Consider the following 19,116-nt stretch of genomic DNA (forward strand, 5'->3'; position numbering starts at 1 on the left):
CAAAAGTACATTGTTTTAACAAATATACAAGGCAGTTAGATCATTTCACCAATAAAACACATTGTTTTTTGTTTGTTTCTTGAAACAAGTCTCTAGCCCAAGCTGGTTTTGAACTCACTATGTAGCAAAGTAAGACCTTAAACACCTGATCTTCCTATCTGCCCTCCATATGCTGAGATAACAGGCATGAGCCACCTCACCAGGTTTGGGCAACACTTGAACCTAGGGCATCATTAATGCATGTTAAGCACTCTACCAAGTGAGCTACAATCACATGCGCTATAAATACACACTTTGAATAAAGTAAAACATTGATGTGTGAGTCAACTTATAAACTCAAATTGAGGTTTTCATTTGCCACACGACATTTCCTGTGCCTTGTCAACTCTCCTGTTGCTCTACCTACCGAATCTCATCTAAACCCTGCATTTGATCAAACACAGACACAGACAGGGTTCCTGTTTCCCCAGCTGTAGATACGGAACCATTTCTATAAACATACATAGTGTTACCAGCTTGCATTGAAACCTATATCAAGAAAGCATTATACCCACTGATGTTATTCTGTGAGTTATCATTTAACCAAAGTGCCTTGTCACAGCCCTGGGTTTGATATGATCACCAGCCAAATATGTTATAGTAAGAAATTACCAATACGGAGTCAGGTAGAAATATAAGGGTATTTAATAGGGAAAAGCCTTACTTACAGAGCGAACCAGCCAGCCGGTGGTAGTCTGTACAGCAAGAAGCAAAGAGAAACCGAAACCGAAAACGCAGTCCCCCTACTCACTCTGACCACGCCCTCACAAGCCCTCAGGTACTCTTGTAGCCAGCCCCTAAGAAGGCGTGGCTACAGCTTCCCCTACAATATGTACACATGAAAGGTGTGTTTTCTGCATTCCATGGGACAGATGAGACCCATGACTTCAACATTATCTTAGGGTGGGGCATTAGTCTTAATGAAATAGACAGAGTAGGCACCCTAGTACCCCAAAGTGCCTGGATACTACCTAATAATATTAAAAACAAAATAGCTTTTTAGTTTATTAGAAGATTCTCTTATTTCCTTAATGAACTACAAATAAAATGCATATTCTGAAACAATTACAGTGGGCTAATGCTTTTTATTAACATGTGCTAGATAAGTATGCTGAGAAACTTCAAGCCAGGATGTCATAGCAGGGAGATAAAGGAGGAAAGGGGGTAGGGTTTAGGTTTCAGAGGACGGTATTGAATAATTAGAGTCATTAAGAAATGAAAAGTAACCCAGGCAGGGGTGGCACATACCTATAATCCTAGCACTCAGGAGGCAGAATCAGGTGGATCCCTGTGAGGTCAAGACCAGCCAGGTCTACAAGAGCTATTTCCAAGACAGCCGCTAAAGCCTCAGAGAAACCCTGTTTGGAAAAACCAAGAAAAAAAAAAAAAGAAATGAAAAGGAATACATTTTGAGAGTTAATTAAAAGTTTCCTGCTCTGTGATTGTAGACACTACACAGTAGAAAATAAGAAAATTTAAGATATAAAGAGAAACAGTATGTGTCCTGGGCATGGAGAAGGAACATCTAAAACACCAAAGTCAGAGCCTCCATTCAAACATGCATTCTGAACAGAGAGGAAACTTCTCTGACACTGTCCAGTGTCATACAGTGACCACAGACTGGAGTTACAGATTATTTGTGTTGAGTTGAGGTAATTTAATGACAGTTGTTTCAAACGCTGCTTGTTCTCAGTCAACAGAGTCAGACCTCAGAACTTCAGAGTATGGTGCATTTCCCAGATGACTGGCTCTTTTTTATGTTCTCGATCTCTTGGTGAAGTTTACTGCTCTCATACTGGAATCCTTCCTTGAGAAGCCTTTCCTGTTCCTAAAATGGAAATGGAGACTGAACTCAGACAGCTTCCCATGTTCCTCAGAGGGTCTCACAAGCTCTCCTTTGTTTGTTACATTAATTCCCAGAGAAACTTAGCTGTTTTTCTTGAAGCCTTTTCCCTCCTTCACTTCCATTCTCTCCCTCCCTGCCCTCTCTCCTGCTTCCTATGCAAGCTGATAAGTTTCCTGTGTTCCTCCAGCTTTAGAAATGCTGTCTAACAGTTCTGAAAACACTAGTGGCTCACAACTCTCACGTGCAGTTCCTGGTTCCTTTGACTTATGTGAAATACATTTTTGCTATAAAAACACCAGCTTCCTTCTTTCTTGCCTCATCTCTGATTTTATGGTGTGGATTCTCAAACACACCTAAGAAGATAAGAAAGATGGGTGCAAACCAAGTGGAAGGCTATTACTGGACTCAGGATATTGGCAGGTGTTCAATCAAGGAATTTAGCACAGGGTATTTTGGCCTACAATGGAGACTCAGAGTGAAAGGTGTAAACTAAACTCAAAGGCTTCTTTTGTAATGATTTAGAAATAAAGGGACCAAAGCTCACTCCGCCCCTGCTTTAGCAGCCATGACATGCTACGGAAAAGACATGTAGGCCTCTGTCAGAAGGAAACTCCAGATCCTCTAGCCTCCTGGTGCCTAGGGCTAAAACTGAACACAAAGAAACTCCACACCCCCCAAGTCAGCCTCCTAGGTATTTCATTCCTGGGAACTGTTTGGCCATAAAAGAAACTCCCCTGTAGTCTCTAGGATACAGTTCTGAAAAGTATTGGTATCTATGTACAACAGGCCAACTGCAAGTAACAAGACAAAACCATAGAAACCACAAAATATTCCCTCTCAACACTGACCAATGAGAATAATTGGTACAGATGTATTTTATGCCAAAATATGATTTTAAGAAATTCTCCTGATTGTTCCCAAATGTCAACCAAGCAAAAACCAATCAGTGCCTAGAGATGTAATCCTGTAACTTTTGTCTTTAAAAATTAGCAGTAGACAGGGAACCTCGCTCCCTCTGGTGGTTGCGGCATCAGCTGGCCAGAGGGATCCCTGCCATGTTTGTATGAACAATAAAACCTTGCTTTTACAGTTTGGTGTGTCTGTCTGTCTTCCTGGTGATCTCTGTGTATCTTTGGGATGTGATACAACAAACAACAATGCAGAAGAATGCATGAATAAAGGAAGAGTTCTACAATTTGAGCAGTTAACCAATGTGCTTGGGTCGGTAGATGGTTAGGGATTCTCACTATTCATTAGGATTCTTCCAAAAAACAAGGCCGTATTAGCTGTGGCAAAAATGAAATCCATACTGGGTCCATTTAGTGGAGAAACTATGCTGAATATTGTATCATGCATTCTGATAAAATTGCAATGTCTACATCCAGCACAAGATAATAAACCCCTGTTGTTAAATTGGACACACATAAGCAGTGCTGAGTAACCCCTAGTCATTGTCTGTGGATAGCCTAATAACAGATTTCGTCCAGACATAAACAGCTCTTACTAGACACAGCTGGAGATAAGTTGTGAGGGAAGGAAAATGTGTCAGCATATCTGAACTATTAACATTATTGCAGGAGTCTTTACTGGGAAGGTCTTACTTCATAACCTTGGCTGACATGGGACCAGTCATCCTCCTGACTCAGCCTACTGACAAAATTCATTTTGGTTTCCTTGTTTGATTTTTAGATTTATTGGTGTTATTTTAAGTGCATGAGTGTTTTACTTGCAATGTATGTAGATGCAACATATATATACAGTATCTGCAGAGGCCAGAAGGGGCACTAGAATTACGGACTGTTGTAAGCCATTGTGTGGATGCTGAGAAGCAGACCTGGGTCCTCTGAAAGAGCAATAAATGCTCTTAGCTACTAAGCTGATTTTCACTACCCTGATATACTATTTTCTTGTTTGTTTCTTTTTTTGATATTTGTTTGTTTTTCAAAACAGGGTTTCTGTGTATTGCTTTGGAGCCTGTCCTGGAACTGGCTCTATAGACCAGGCAGGCATGGAACTCACAGAGATCCACCTGCCTCTGCCTCCTTAGTGCTTGGATTAAAGGCGAGCACCCCCAACACCTAGCCTGATACACTCATGTTGGATTGGCACACAGGAACTTGCTGAGATGATATGATTAAGTACCTTAAGTTTGAGAGATATAATTTTTTCATTTTCTGCCATTAGCTGTACCCGTTCCTGCTGCATCTTCTCAGTGAGCTGTTTCATATGCTCCTGGTAACTCTTATCCTTCTCTGCCATCAGCAGCTCATACTTGTTTTGCTTCTCTGCTAAAGCTCTGTTGGTAGCTTCAAGAGCTTCAGCCTTTATACGTTCCACTGAGGAGGAAAAGCAAAGATTTAATTTTTATGAGTTACTCTTGCTTTTTATCTCCTTTATAAAATTTTCATGTCTTTGATACAATTTCTTATGGTGATTTTTATAGGAAACAAACAATCGATAAAGAAACAGAAAAGCATATATACCAGTTTAACAACAAAACACCATGAATGATACTTGTGATTCTTTCTCTGCAATGATGATTTCAAATGGACCAGTGTTGCTAAATGCATCAGGAACTTCCGACCACTGCAGTCTCAGCATCTCTCACCTTCCATCTCCCTTGCTGCCTGCGTGAGTGACTGATCTGTCTTTAGAAGTGTTTCAGCCACATCGTCCTTGGACTCAAAGTACTTCTTCAGCGCCTCTTCTGCCTAGTTGTATAGAATAAGTTAAAGACAAGCCAATGTGCCTGTTAACTGACATTAGTGTTACCAGCCGTGTTGCAATTCAAATAGTTTCCTACATTTAAAGGACCTAAGACTGACTTAGAGATGCCCTCCCTAAATCCAAGCCTTTCAATAGCCCCATCTTTTAGAATCTAGTAAACGTTTTGAAGTACTTGTATCTTCGATCTCTTTGGTTTTCTTTTTCACATAACTAATATAACAAAACCATGAGCTGATCATGTTGGTTTTAGCTCAGAAACTGTAAACTCAGCCTTTAGTTGCCATCTGTTCATCCAAGTCTCACAGCCCCAGATCTTATTTACTGACTACTGCAGAACTTTTATCTCAGAGTAAGGAGAACTTTGCAATGTTATTTTAAGAACAGTCCTATTATTCCAATGCTCAAAGATGACTTTATAGCTCATCGAAATGAGCATCAGACATTTTCCAGTGTCCTATAAGATGTTCCCTGTCTGGATTATGATCTCCTTTTCTCTTGATAATCTCTGCATTGTGCACTGTCTCCCAGACATTGGGTCTCTTGCTATGCCTCAGATACACATTAATATACTGTTATGGATGTGTTGTTTGAAATTCCCATCATCTACATAGCGACTTTTCTTTCTGTCTAACTTCTTTGAATGGTTTATTCATATTTTCCTCAAAGTTTATCAAAAGAATAAATTACAGAATCTCTTATAAATATGGAATGCACATGGGTGTAAATTATTATGAAAGGTGTATAATCAGAAAAGTGCCTTAAAATTTTAAAAGGAGATGAGGCACCATCCTTTTGTCCTTTTGTTCCTCCTTTATGATCCTTGGCATACAATTGAAGAAAGCATTATGTGCCAGCAGCTGTCTTAGATTATGGATGCAGCCTGAAGATGGAGTCCCTAGACTAACATTCTGGAGAACAAAGGAGACACCTGTGAACAAGAATTTGGTGAAGCCACCACAGCAGCACTGGGTTCTTCACAGGCGACTTGTTATCCATGAGAAAAAGGAGAAATATTTAGAAATTTAAAGTTGGTTGGTAAATAACTCAAAGTCAAACCAAATCTTAAACTCTATTTTCAACAAACAGTAGTCTAGAAATGACAGATACAGATGATGATGGCTAGCACTGCACTCAAGAGTTCCAGATCCTTCACTGTGTGATCTTAAGTAAGCCTTTTGATTCACTAGGCCTGCTGTTCTGTTTCTCTTCATGACACACTAAAAATGCATGGTTTGTGTGAGGGTGTGAGAATTAAGAGAATAAAGTTCTGAAACACTGGAAGAGCTATCTAAGTGCTAACAGATAAATGTCATTTGTCCATCGCTTAAATTACGTCATTCTTGAAGTACTTTGAATGAACATAACTTTTAATTAGTTTTCCTTTTTTTTGTTAATCCTCTTGTCACTAGCAACCTGAGAAGTCCATAATACCCAAAGCCAAACCAATCATTTTAGATGATTAGATGCCTGAATGGTTGAGTGAATGCATGAATTCCATTAACATTTCTGAGAAGTCCTGCTGTGCTTCCAAGGAGAAAGGTGCTGTCTGTCTCGAGGTTAGCTCTCTGCCTAGATGGATTAAAGACAAGGGTACTCTCTGCCAACACCTTTGCAGCTCTGTGTTCTCATGGTCATTTGGAAGAGATTCCTCACTAAGCACCTGCAAATGGTACTAACTACTCAATTTACCTGGAGCCCCTTTCCAGGGGTCTGGTTATACTTTTTCTCTAACTCCCGTTTCTTTTGAAGAAAGAGGTAATAACCTCCTGGTTTAGAAAACGTGCCCTGTTTCACTTCTTCTTCCAAAGGTCCAAAGATATCCTTCAGCAAATCTGAGCAATGAGCTAATGACACATCCATGTTTTTCTTAATAAAGGCATCTCGCTTCGCTACCAGCTGTTCCTGGATGAGGATAAAATCACACAGATGGTTGAGAGGATGGAGGCAACAAAACAGACAGCTTGGAAATGTCTAAATGGAGCCCATGCTCTTCATCTCACTGTGACATACAAGATACCCTTGAGGAGGGTGCTGGCTACCCCAATTGACACTTCAAATTTGATTTCCTAAATGCTTTGTTCTCAATTCTCCTTCTTCAGAGATAATCCCTGAGCACAGACACTGCTTCATGGGAAGCATCTATCTACTGAAGTCACTAATTGAAGGAATATTTCAGATTATAAATTAAAGATAGGCCAGCCTGTGCTGACTTGCTGAACCACTTTTTTTTGTGACACCATGAACATCTCATTAGTGGACAAAGGTTTCCTTGTCTATGAGGGAGAGTGTAACACCACTGATCTCAGAGGTTTCCTGTCAAACCATAGGAGCAAATACAGAGTACTAAGCCCAGTGATGCTAAAGAAACACCTAGTAAAGGCAAATTGATTATGCAATGATTTTAACACATGAACATTTCCCTGCATTTTCTCACTGTACACACAATGAAAGTACTAAAGATGATATGTTCAGCTATTCTATGTATGGGAAGCATAACAGAAGAGCTATCTACTTTTTATCAAGCAAGTAAGTAAATATCAACTTCTGTATCTCATTTAGGTTGGGGAGTAGTCAATGTCTTCTTCACATTGACTGTCTTGTTTCCCCAGAACTTCTGAATGAAGCCAGATGTCATTTTAAAATCCAGCCTTGGTAATCTGAAAAGCATTGCCACTGATCAAAGGGCAAAACATCTGTAAACCATCTTATGATTAGTGTAGGGAGACATTGTAGCCCCACCTCCTAGTAGCCCCTACAGGTGTGCCTGGCCATGCCCATGAGGGCGTGGTCAGGGGAGGTCGAAGATGACACAGAGAGAATTCTTAAGAGGCCAGGAGCACAATTCTCTTTGTCCACGCTAGCTTGTGGACTCTGGGCATGCTCTGTCATGCGTTTGGGCTGCTCTTCCTCTGAATAAAGAAATCTTAGCCTTACGGACTACAGATCATCTTTGAGTGCACACATTAGATTAGTTTCTCATTGCTAGTGCAGATCACAAAAGCAAGGAATTCCTTGGCAATAAAAACTACATTAGAAATGAATATTAGAAAAACATGTTATATTTAAAATTCTCAAAGAATAAAAATATTACATTATGAAAAAGTTAATGAAACAATACTTTGTGAATGCAGTTGTGTAATTCCCTCAGTGTCTAAAAACATGGTTTCCAGAGTGGGGAAAATAACAAAAATGGAATATGTGTATATGTGTGTTCACGTACACATGAGCATTGATGTGCAAAACATGACCAGTTAAAGTGTCATGCTTTTTGTTCTAACTCCAGCTGTATATAATCTTTCAATTGCCATTGCAAATCTGAGTGTCACTGTATTGGAAAGTAAGAACTATCTTCATCCCAGAAAAAGCCCATGTTTTCCTTTGTCTTAGGGTTTTGAGTACCACACATACCCCTAATTTCTTCTGGAACTTTTGGTCTACATCCTTAAAAGATTTCTTAATGAAGACCTCAATGGCCTCACTCTCAATGGGTCTTTGCAAGTCCAGAAGCTCCTTGAAGGTTTCTGTTGGCAACTGGACTTTCTGGTTCATCTGTTCTTCATAGTGCTCAATGGCCTTTTGCACCGCAGCTGAGTTCTCTATCTGTGCCAAAGTCAGGACAGCATTCTCCATGCAGGGTAGTTCTCCACTACTAATGGCTTTGACATAGGTCAGCACCAGGCTCTGTAAACCTATCAAAGAAGTTAAGAAAATGACTGTCATTTGGTAAAAAGTGCATTCAAAAGCTTTCAGGATTCTCTAGAAAGGATAGCAACTTAGTAATTTATTGATCTTAAGAGTCAGAGAACATTAAATCCTCTTTTTCATTCCCCTTCATTTGTTCAAAGATAGATGTTTAACTGAATGGCTTCCAGCATGGGGAGAGGAGAGTTGAGGTGTCCACTCTTGTTTCTTTATTTCCCCTTTCTCTCTCTTCTCAATCTGTTTCCTTCCTGTCATTAATTTACAGTTTTATTCTTCATTGATTTTTAATAGGCAAATTTCAGTTTTGCTTTTATATTGGTTTTTTTGTTGCTTCTTTTTAAGGTGGTGCATCTTTCTAGTCGTGTCTCTATCCTATAAAAAGCTACCAATCCAGACCCTCCCACAAAGCTTTAAGTAGATGAGCTAACCATCTAGTTCTGCTCATAACTTTGCTGATTCATTGAAAGCATCACACTCCAGGAATTTTCCCTGCCCTTTTATAGCATGACAATATGTTGTATGCTGAATGTTCAAGACAGTTATGCATGTAAACTAGAAAACTTTAACTTGTCCTCCAGAATTTCTACATGCTAAATCCTCATACAGCTTAGAACCAACTGCTATTTCTGTAAATCCATGTTCCTATCTTTTCAGGACATCACTATTGCACACTTCTCCAATGGGCTTTTCAACTCTCTTATTCACTCTCTTCTCTCAGTCACCTGACTCTAATTATCTTAAAGTTGGAAAGTTGTGTCCAGCTTGGGGACTTCTTCTGTTACACTAGTTCCTCAGGTATTACCCTCTGTCCTTGTGGGTAAATCCTACTCAATTCAATTTCTCACCTTGTTCAACTTAAAAAACACCAATGTGTTCTCTGTGCCCATGGACTTATGACCCACTAGCCTAGAACTCTGAATCCCATGTAGCCACTTCTCACTTATTATTAATTTTTTGAACTATTATTTCTCACTATGAATTTTGGGGTTTTTGTTTTCTTTAAAGTGATTCTCTGATGAATTTATGCGGGAATGAGAATGGAAGCCATATCTCTTTACATCTCATTAAATCCAAACATTGGCTCTTTATACTCATTACTAAACATTTTGTTTGTACATAAAAATTTGTAGTGACAAATTCCATACAGGAATTTGTTTTCATTTTTTTCTCACTTTTAGTAATCTTTTTATAAGTGGGCACCATGAGTGAGAGGAAAAGGCTTCTAGGGTTGGATTAGATTTTAGTTAATTTCTCTATTTCCAACTTTGGCTATTACAGATTTGAATGATGAAAAATGGCTTCAGTTCCCAAGTAAATTCCATCATGTGATGCATCAATTACATATTCAATGACATATCCTACAATAAGCAGACAAAAAGCCCAGAAAGGAAGAACAGGAAGAACAGGACCTACGTGGCCCATTGACTAGGATGCCACCAGAGAGAGTCTTGACATTGGAATAGCTGAAGATGTATGAGGTGAACTCTTCAACTTGTTCTACAAATTCACTACTCAGATCTTCTTCACTAATTGTCTCTAGTTTAGAAAGATACTTTCTCTGAGCAGGCCTGTCAAAGACAAAGCACTTCCTCTTTGGAAAGAATGTCCTGATGCAGAGCCGTGGCTTGTTAAAGCTTTCACTTTTATTATCAGATCCTGCAAAAATGAAAATTAGATATAGTAAACTTCAAATGTATTATTTCAATATATAACATTTCCAATTCCATAACTTCTACAACGCATATGTAAGCTGAAAAACAGCTAATATAAAAAATGATAAAAACTTAAGAAATAGGAAAGAAAACACACTTTATGTAAGAAAAAGTAACTTGTGAAATTTCACATAGAATCCAAACGATTCAGCAAAGCTCTGTTTCATTTCCCACAACTGTCAGGATAATACAGCTACAAAATTGAGACTATTGTCAACTGTGCCAGGAATGACATTTATGAAATTTTTTCCCTTTGTATCAGAACATTCCACCAAGCACAGGTACCTTTCATCAGGGTCAAAGAATATTCCAGGTACTCATCAGCAGTAATGGGTTTTCCATCAACTTCCAGCTCCAGGGAGAAATCTCTCAGAGCCCACACAAAAGTTGGAAAGAAACCTATAAAGTTAGCTGAGTCATCTACCCCATTCTGCTCAGGTGATGACTTTGATTTGATTAGATCAGTCAGCTCTGTCACATAGCTGAGATGTTAAATTAAGAAAACTTTAAAAACAAGTTTATTATTTCATGGTAAATATTCTACCACTACCTCCCCAAATTAATGTTTTGCTTTTGTTTTTATCGGTGCTGGTTAGTTTTTGTCAACCTGACACAACTGGAGATACGTGGGAAGAAAAATACCTGAACTGTCAGACCTACAGATATGTCTGTGGGGACATTTTCTCAATTACTATTTGATGCAAGAAGCCTAAGCCCCCAGTGTGTGGTGCCATCCCTAGACTGGTGGTCCCTGGTTGTATAAGAAAAGTAGCCCAGTAAGTCACAAGAAGCAAAAGTAGCCCAGTAAACAGAGATCCTTCTCAGCCTCTGCTCTAGTCTCTGTCTCTGGATTTCTGTCTTGGCTTCCCTTGACAGTAGAGTCTAACCTGTAAACCAAACAAACCCTTTAATCTCCAAGTTGCTTTGGGTCATAGTGTTCACCACAGCAACAAAAAGGAAACTAGGACATCAGCTCATTGATTGACAGAATTTAATCACTTGCACACATCTATGGAGCCCCTGATATGAATCAGGCACAGTTCAGGGAATAATTTTTAAAATACATGAAAGGATGCTACCATTATAAGGCTTACATTGTAACTGATGAATTCAGAAACAAAAACATTTAGATCTAATATCTTAAAATCTTCAAATTTTGCTACAATTTTGATGTAGCAACAAGCATTATCTAAAGACTAGAGAATAACAATGTATGCCATGTTACTCAGAGAACTTCATGCATTTTCTGAAGTCCTTGAAAAGCAGAAAAATAAATGAATTAGAGAAGTCATCTATGAAAGCTCCAATGAGGCCAGAGAGATGGTTCAGTGGTTATGAGCCATTAATGTTCCTGCAGAGGACCAGAGTTCAGTTATAGATTCAAGTTTCAGGAAATATGAAACCTCTGGTCTTAGCAGGCACCTGAATTTGCACAAACACCCACATTGAAAACTTTGAAACTTCTACTGGTAGAACATTGCAGAAATAGTCAAAAAAAAACCTTGGATTGAAAAAACATGAGTATATGTGACATGTGTATGAACTCTGGTGAAAGGGTACAAGTGTTAAAGAAATATGTGCCAGGACATTTAAGTTTTGAAGGCCAAAGTAAGAAGTTTCAAGTTTGTTTTTTAATAAATATGAAGGTAGCAATGGATTTTGAATGTAGAGGAGGAAGATATGGTGGTATTTCAAAAGAGAACTTTGCTGGAATGCCAAGTGGCAGTCAAGACTGTTGGAAAGAACAGCTTGGTCTTTGAGACAGAACAAGGGAGGTGTAGACAAGAGACAATGGAGAGAAGATAAGGAGGTCAGCCTAGGGAAGTAAATTAGAGACAATGGAGAGAAGATACAGAGGTTGGTCTAGGGAAGTAGCTTTGCTGATAGAGTTTAAAACATGTGTGAATTAATACTTTCTAGAATAGGAAGGAACATGTCAAGATTAGTCTAAGGTTTTCATCAGAGCAATGTTGTGAAACATGTGGGAATTTAGTATAATAGGAAAGGTTGAGAAAATATTTTTGTGAATTTTGAGTAATTTATAGGTGTAAAAATTTGTTTTAAGTCACAGTTGTAAATGGATATTTGATGGTGACTGCAATACAAGTACACAGAAGTCCTTTTGACAGAATGATATTGCATAGGGACCAAGATTGGAGAATGAAGAGAAGAAGTACAGAAACTAATGAGCTGTGGATTTCAGAGTCATAAAGGCAATGAATAGTTTACCAGAGAAAAAAAAGTATAATGCTAGAAAATTCAGAAGTTCTACATGTAAGAACCAAGTGGTTCAGAAGAGAAAAAATGATTTTTTAAATGTGCCTAAGAGATAAAATGATATGACTTGTGAATGAACATATTGATACAAAAAAGAATACAGTATGACACCCAATGTTAAGTTCATAGAAATTATTGCAGCATTGATAATGACATGGGTGGGTAATTGGGAAAGATGGGGGGAAAGATAAGAGGAGAAAGAACTGGGAGAGAATAGTAGAAGCTGGTGACCCTTGTTTACATCTCCCAACAGTATGGGTTAAAATCTTCAGTAAAATTAGGCTGTGTGGGCTAGGAACTCATAAAAACTACAAAGAAAGGTGATGTGGTTTGAATCCTTGGCTTCTTAGGAGATCATCTTTCCAATAGCATAAGAATGAACAAGTAACTGTGAGATTAGAAAAGCATAGACTGATGCTGGAAATACAGCTAAAATGCAATCATCATCTCAGAACTTTTCATGAGTTTGCAGGATAAATATTACCTATAGAATTCTGTGAGTAATGAGTAGATAAGTAACACTTACACATAATGATAATAGTGATTATTGAGAAAAGGGTTCTAAATCATGTTGAGGTTTTGACAACTGCAGCTTATGGAGCTAGATCAGGATATTCTCAAGAGTGTGCCACTATGTTGGTGGCAATGTATGACTTAAGGGGTTTGACCTTGTAGTGTAAACTGAAGCAAACTCACATAATGAGTATAAAGGGATTGGTTAATAACTTAGAAATACTAAGGTCCTTTGTCTGTCTATTTGATGAAATAATGAATATGTAATTCCAAGGTTCAGTACTGTTCTAGATCACACTAAAGGATACTGCAACTGGTCCATGGCCTGCTGGTTGATGGTCCCTGTGCTGTTGTAGATGAAGGTGCTGCTGAGGAGGACTGCCAAGGTAAAGATCCAGCAGTCATTCTGGTTGTCTCCCTGCAGGTTAGAGAGAGAAGAAGAGTTACTAAGAGATTGCCCATCATTTCAAGTAGTCAAAGATGAGCCTTTTTCTGTCCCCTATTAGCTGTGACATCAAAAGGAATTTCTTCTACATAATCATTTTCTACCTGTACAATGATTTTAAGAATGTTTAAGGATTAAAATAAGAAGATGCATCCACATGTAGATGAGATCATAAAAGGCATTCAGACTAAAGGTCACGTTGATCATTGGCAAAATCTAAGCTGGACTGCTGGGTTTCACTCACAGAATATGTTATGGTAAGGGACTGTATTAGTGTGGGTTTCCATTGCTGTGAGGAGACACCATGACCACTGCAACACTTACAAAAGAAAGCATTTAATTGGGTGGCTTAGAGTTCACAAGTTCAGTCCATTATCATCATGGTGAGACATGGAAACATGCAGGCAGACCTGGTGCTAGGGAGATAGCTGAGAGTTCTATATCTTACCCTGGCAACAGGAAGTGGTCTGTGACAATGGGCATGGCTTGATCATAAATGAGACCTAAAGCCCACCTCCACAGTGACATATTTCCTCTAACAAGGCCACTACTAATCAAAAAGCCACACCTTGTAATAGTAACACCCTCTTTGGAGGGGCAATTTCTTTCAAAACACCACAGGGACATTTTAGCACTACTGAAAGTTAGGTCCTTTAATAGAGTTTTGTGTGTCTCAGACTGGCAAGAGTAGTGACCTGATCCTTCATGAAAAATGATGTTATTGCAAATTGTGGTGGTTTCTAAGAGCATGGCTTCCATAGGCTCGTAAGTTTAAACACGTAATCACCATGGATGGATTTAGAGATGTAGCCTAGTTGTGTCATGGGGGTGAGGATGGGGGTGGTTTTTGTGGTTTCCAAAGCCCAATGCAGGGCCAGTCTCTGTCTCTCTGTTTCTCCATTCTCCTGCTGCCTGTGGATCAGGATGTATCTCTCAACTACTCTTCCAGCACCATGCCTGCTATTCCTGCTGCCATGCTCCCTGCCATGATGATAGTGAACTAAGCCTCTGAAACTGTAAGCAATCCCTTAGTTAAATACCTTTTTTAAAAAATAATTGTTACGCCGGGCGTTGGTGACACATGCCTTTAATCCAGCACTTGGGAGGCAGAGGCAGGTGGATTTCTGTGAGTTGGAGGCCAGCCTGGTCTCCAGAGTGAGTGCCAGGATAGGCTCCATAGCTACACAGAGAAACCCTGTCTGAAAAACCAATAATAATAATAATAATAATAATAATAATAATAATAATAATAATAATAATTGTTGCACTACTTATGGTGTCTGTTCACAGAAATAAAGCACTACAAAATCTTTTTTCTCTCACTGATAATGCTGTATAGAAGTTACAATTCTTAGCATTTTCACAGGTTTACACATAAAATCAGGCATGTTTAGAAAATGCATAGTGAATTTTGGAGACGCCACTAAAAGTCTCACCAAGCATTGTGTGATGGTGGAAAAGAAAAATAGCAAAGAAAAAATTGTCAGTTATTATTATGAAGGCTGAATAGCTAATAATCAGTAGACTCCTATGTTTACTCTTGATTACTATGTCAGGTGAGTTGAAGAATGATACAGTAATTTGAATCACCAGGAATATAAACAAAAGATTAGAATTGAGGATACATGGTGGGCTAGTGATGCACCATGAGTAGAATTTGAATTACCTTCTGTACGTCTTCCAGGCCTTCAGTGTCAAGCAGAACTAGGGTGTGGCCTGGCTTCTGGGGATGAGGGACACACCACATCCAGATGCCCTTGGTATGAGACTGCACAGTGGAGCCCAGAGAGAAGCCTGAAGTGTGGGGAGGAGATGGGGAGATAAGCTTTACAATTCATCATAAAGTAAGTTGACTTCCTCTATGAATGTATCATTTCTTCTATTAAAACCCACTTATCCCTTTAAATGAGGAAGTAATGGGAGTATGGGAGGAACGACTGGGAAGACTAATTCAGAAAAGAACAAGTCCACTGGTGGACACTGACCATCCCATACCACCAGTGTCTCCGACTTTTTCTACTCCACTTTGCCTGCTGGATGCTCACAGTGGGAGTGGACCCAGGAGACTCAGCAGAGCTTTGCTGTTGGCACTCACCCTTCTGCTTTCCAGCCAGCTTGTTCATCAGGTAGGATTTTCCTGTGCGATAGAAGCCCACTATTGCTACCACCACCATAGGCTGATCGATAGTGGACAGTATCTTCAGCGCTTCTTCGTTGGGTACCAATTGCCGTTTAGAGTTCTCGATTAGGCATACTGGGCTTGGCATGTTGATATCTGAGGCCATTTCAACAGTAGCCTTATGGATGCAAGAAATGATAAAACAGGAAAAAGTGCTGTGTTGGTTTGAAGAACTCAACTCAATGACATGTGCTATTTCTGTAACTTGATTACCTTCTACACCCTCAGTGTGCATGTGTTGTGACTTGTATCTTGGGGAAAAGTTTGTGTCTTTCCCTCTTTCTTCAAAGTGTGATGTAGAACGTCTCTCTCTGCTTTTCATACCTGAAAGCCATTGTTTTTACTCATTCTCACTCTATTACTCCCATTTGTTAGCCCATTCACTGTTCTCTTTACTACTTAAATACACTACATCTTCCCCAATCAGGGTCCTGCACGGCTCTCTTAAATCCATGATGTCAAAGGCATAGTGAACACAGTGTCTCTCCCTGCAATAAACACTGGAGGTTCATCAAACCTTCACAGTTGGTGCTGATATCAACTTTTACCCTTAACATAACCCAAGTGAAGATGAGCTACTGAGATTCACATAATTTTTAAAGTGGAAACAGAAAAACCACAAACCAGGGAAAACCTTCAATTGGTACAAGAGACAGAGACATCACAATGATACCAGATGTTAAGCAATTCCCAAATCCAAGGAAGCATGAAATGAATGTATTGTATTTAATGCCTTGAAAGCCACAAGTGCTACAGTCAGCAATATTTCATTAAAATTATTGGAAAATAGGACCATTTCATGATAAAAAAAAATTTCCACTAATTCACAGCAACTAAAATACAAAAGCAGGAAATTCTTGAAAGAGTAATATTATAGAGGAATAAGAGATGAGAAAGAGGAGAATGTGGAGAAAGAGCAAAGACAATTCCACATAAGAGAACACAGGTAGGAATACACTTCATGGAAGCAGCAAATGAGCCAAAGACAAATGACGACTTTTTAACCACCAAACACCCAACACTATGGAGAGGAGATAAGGCCTGTCAATTAACCCACTAACCAGAGAATCAAACAAAATCATTCAAAAATTTTAACTATGACCTTAAAAGCAAAGGGCCTTGATCTCAAAATTGAAAGACACAGACTGAATGACTGGACAAAAAAAAAAAAAAAAAATCCAAGGTCCAGCTGGATAAGTGGCCTGACGGTTAAGAATACTCTTTACTCTTGCAGAGTTTGGGAATTCAGCCTACAGCATTGATGTCAGGCAACTCAAAATCATCTAACTCCAGCTTGAAAAGATTCAAAGCCCACTTTAGCATCTTCACAAACACACACACACACACACACACACACACACACACACACACATACACACACACCATGTACAAATAAACATAAAAAACAACAAAAATTGAACTTTAAAACCAGCAATGCTGAATTTGTTTTAAAAAAAAAGCACTGGGGAACATTTCAGAATATTCAGAACATTTCTGAATAGAATCCCACAAGCATGGAAATTGCCCACAAACATTTCAAATGAGATTACTCAAAACTAAATTGATTCTGCACACAAATAGAGACTAGGAACAGAGTGAACACACAGCTGAGGCGTTGGGAGAAACATCTTTGCCAGCTGTACTTCAAAGCATAATATCTAAAACTTAAAGAACTATAAAAAATAAAGGTAAAGAAGAACACCAAGGAAACTATGAATACATGAATGGGAAAATTAATTGAACAGTCAATTCTCAAAAGAAGTACAAATGGCCAAGAAATATTTTGAAAGTGTTCAATATCCTTAGCCATCAGAGAAATGCAAATTAAAACTACTTTGAAATTCTATCTTATCTAGTCAGTGTGTGTGTGTGTGTATGTGTGTGGGTGCGTGCGTGCGTGCGTGCGTGCGTGCGTGCGTGCGTGTGTGTGTGTGTGTGTGTGTGTGTGCGAAAACACTTGTGGGTGCCTATGAAGGCCAGAAGAATGTGTGAAATCATTCAGAGCTGTAGTTGTAACAGTTGTGAACTGCCCAACTTGGGTGCTGGGAACCGTACTTGACTCAGCTAGAGGAGCAGCAAGTCCTCTGAACTGCTAGGCCAACTCGTGAGTACTGAGAGTTCTGATTTTTACTAGAGTTGTGACACCATAATACAGGGAAAAAGCAATAATATTGGACCAGGAAAGATGGCTGCAGAAACATTTATAATCAGAGTGGTCAGTGAGAAACGTGTCTGTTTTATATGCTCCAAGTTGCTCGGCTTTGTTTTTCAAGAGCTGTGCAAACTAGCACTGGTGTAGATGAGTTTGTGTGAGAAACATTAGGCACAAAGATGATTTAAGATGCATCCAGGCAAAGGCAGTGAGCCCTCAAGCACTCTGTGGACCCTGCTGGCTGGAGTCTATTGAGCAGAGTAGAAACAGTGGCATTGCTAGGATACCCTCCCTTCTCCCAGCAAACCGTGGATTCTAAGTGCACTGCTGACCCACATCCAGAGCACAACAGCCTCTTGAGGAGTGGTTATTACACAGGTGAACAGCAATGTCTTGGAAGCCTTTCCCACCCTGCTACCTTCACTCACCTGTAGCAGAAATCTGTCTGTTTGGGGAAGAAATCCTCTTAGGGGGGAGGCACTTGGCTTCTTCAGTCCCAAATCTGGATGCTCTGATTTATTCCTTCTGCACCCGGACTTTACTCCTCCAATTTCCTGGGAGGTCCAGAGATTTCACCAATACTTTCTGCTGAGGCAGGACAATAAGAGGTACTTCTGTAAGCATATTAATAAGAAAGAAAAGTGAAACTAAAATTATTCCGGACAGCTGAACCATCATTAACTTACAGAATCCTGGCAAGTGTTTGGTAACAGATATACAGTTTTTCAGAATTTTCTAGATGGAAGAATGCTAAGAAGCTGCTGATAGTTGGGGGTGGTGTAGGGATAGATTTGAAGCAATACCTATATCCCATTTTTTGGACACAATTTGAGAAGTGTAAGAGTAAGAATGTCCCTTATTATATTATTTTTGGGTTCAGTTAATTAGAACACTATGCTCACTGTGAATTTAACACTCATGTTGACTCATCTAAGACTGTAAGTGCTCTGAGACATTGCCCAGAATTTTGAATGCTGCAAACCTAGCCCATTTCCTAGTTCTTGACACTGGAGAAATAAAATGTGGTGATATGTTCTTTATGATCTAAAAAATCCACTGAAGATCAGAATGCAAAGCCAGCCATACTAGACAGCCATAGAAAAGGAGCAGAGCAAACAATTTTAATCCAAGTACTCAGGAGACAGAGTCAGATGGATCTCGATGTGCTCAAGGCCACACAGGGGTACATGAGAGTGAATAAGTCTAAAAGAGAAACAACTCATGCCTGTAATCCCAGGACTAGAGAGATCTATAAGAAGGAATCAAGGGTCTCATGCAACATTTAGTACTAAGTCCCTGGCATATTTTTCTTCTTTTTTCCTTTAAAAAAATTTTAACTTCCATCTAATTATTTTCTTTTTTCTTCATCCTTCATTGCATTCATTTGCTTTTCCTACATTTATTCGATATAATAACATACCTGAAGGATTGTGAGTAGCATATTTCAAAAACACTTTTGCACACCCATGTTTATTGATGTGCTTGTCACAACTGTCAAGTGATGGAAGCAACAAAAGAGTTCTG

The 19,116-nt window shown here is 39.2% G+C and overlaps 1 protein-coding gene across 1 annotated transcript; it reads right to left on the reverse strand.

Annotated features, from left to right (window-relative positions):
- Positions 1-785: 785 nt before the first annotated feature.
- On the reverse strand, positions 786-18,200 carry LOC100757382 (guanylate-binding protein 2-like). Its single transcript, XM_035451899.1, has 11 exons — positions 18,021-18,200; positions 15,357-15,558; positions 14,928-15,055; positions 13,125-13,234; positions 10,312-10,508; positions 9,728-9,970; positions 8,021-8,301; positions 6,302-6,514; positions 4,494-4,596; positions 4,028-4,221; positions 786-1,867 (listed from the first exon to the last, which is right to left on the reverse strand). The coding sequence occupies exons 2-11, from the start codon at positions 15,544-15,546 to the stop codon at positions 1,757-1,759; spliced, it is 1,770 nt and encodes a 589-aa protein (XP_035307790.1). The 5' UTR covers positions 15,547-15,558; positions 18,021-18,200; the 3' UTR covers positions 786-1,756.
- Positions 18,201-19,116: the final 916 nt, after the last annotated feature.

This window comes from Cricetulus griseus (genome assembly GCF_003668045.3).
Source record: "Cricetulus griseus strain 17A/GY chromosome 1 unlocalized genomic scaffold, alternate assembly CriGri-PICRH-1.0 chr1_0, whole genome shotgun sequence".
Taxonomy (NCBI): Eukaryota; Metazoa; Chordata; class Mammalia; order Rodentia; family Cricetidae; genus Cricetulus; species Cricetulus griseus.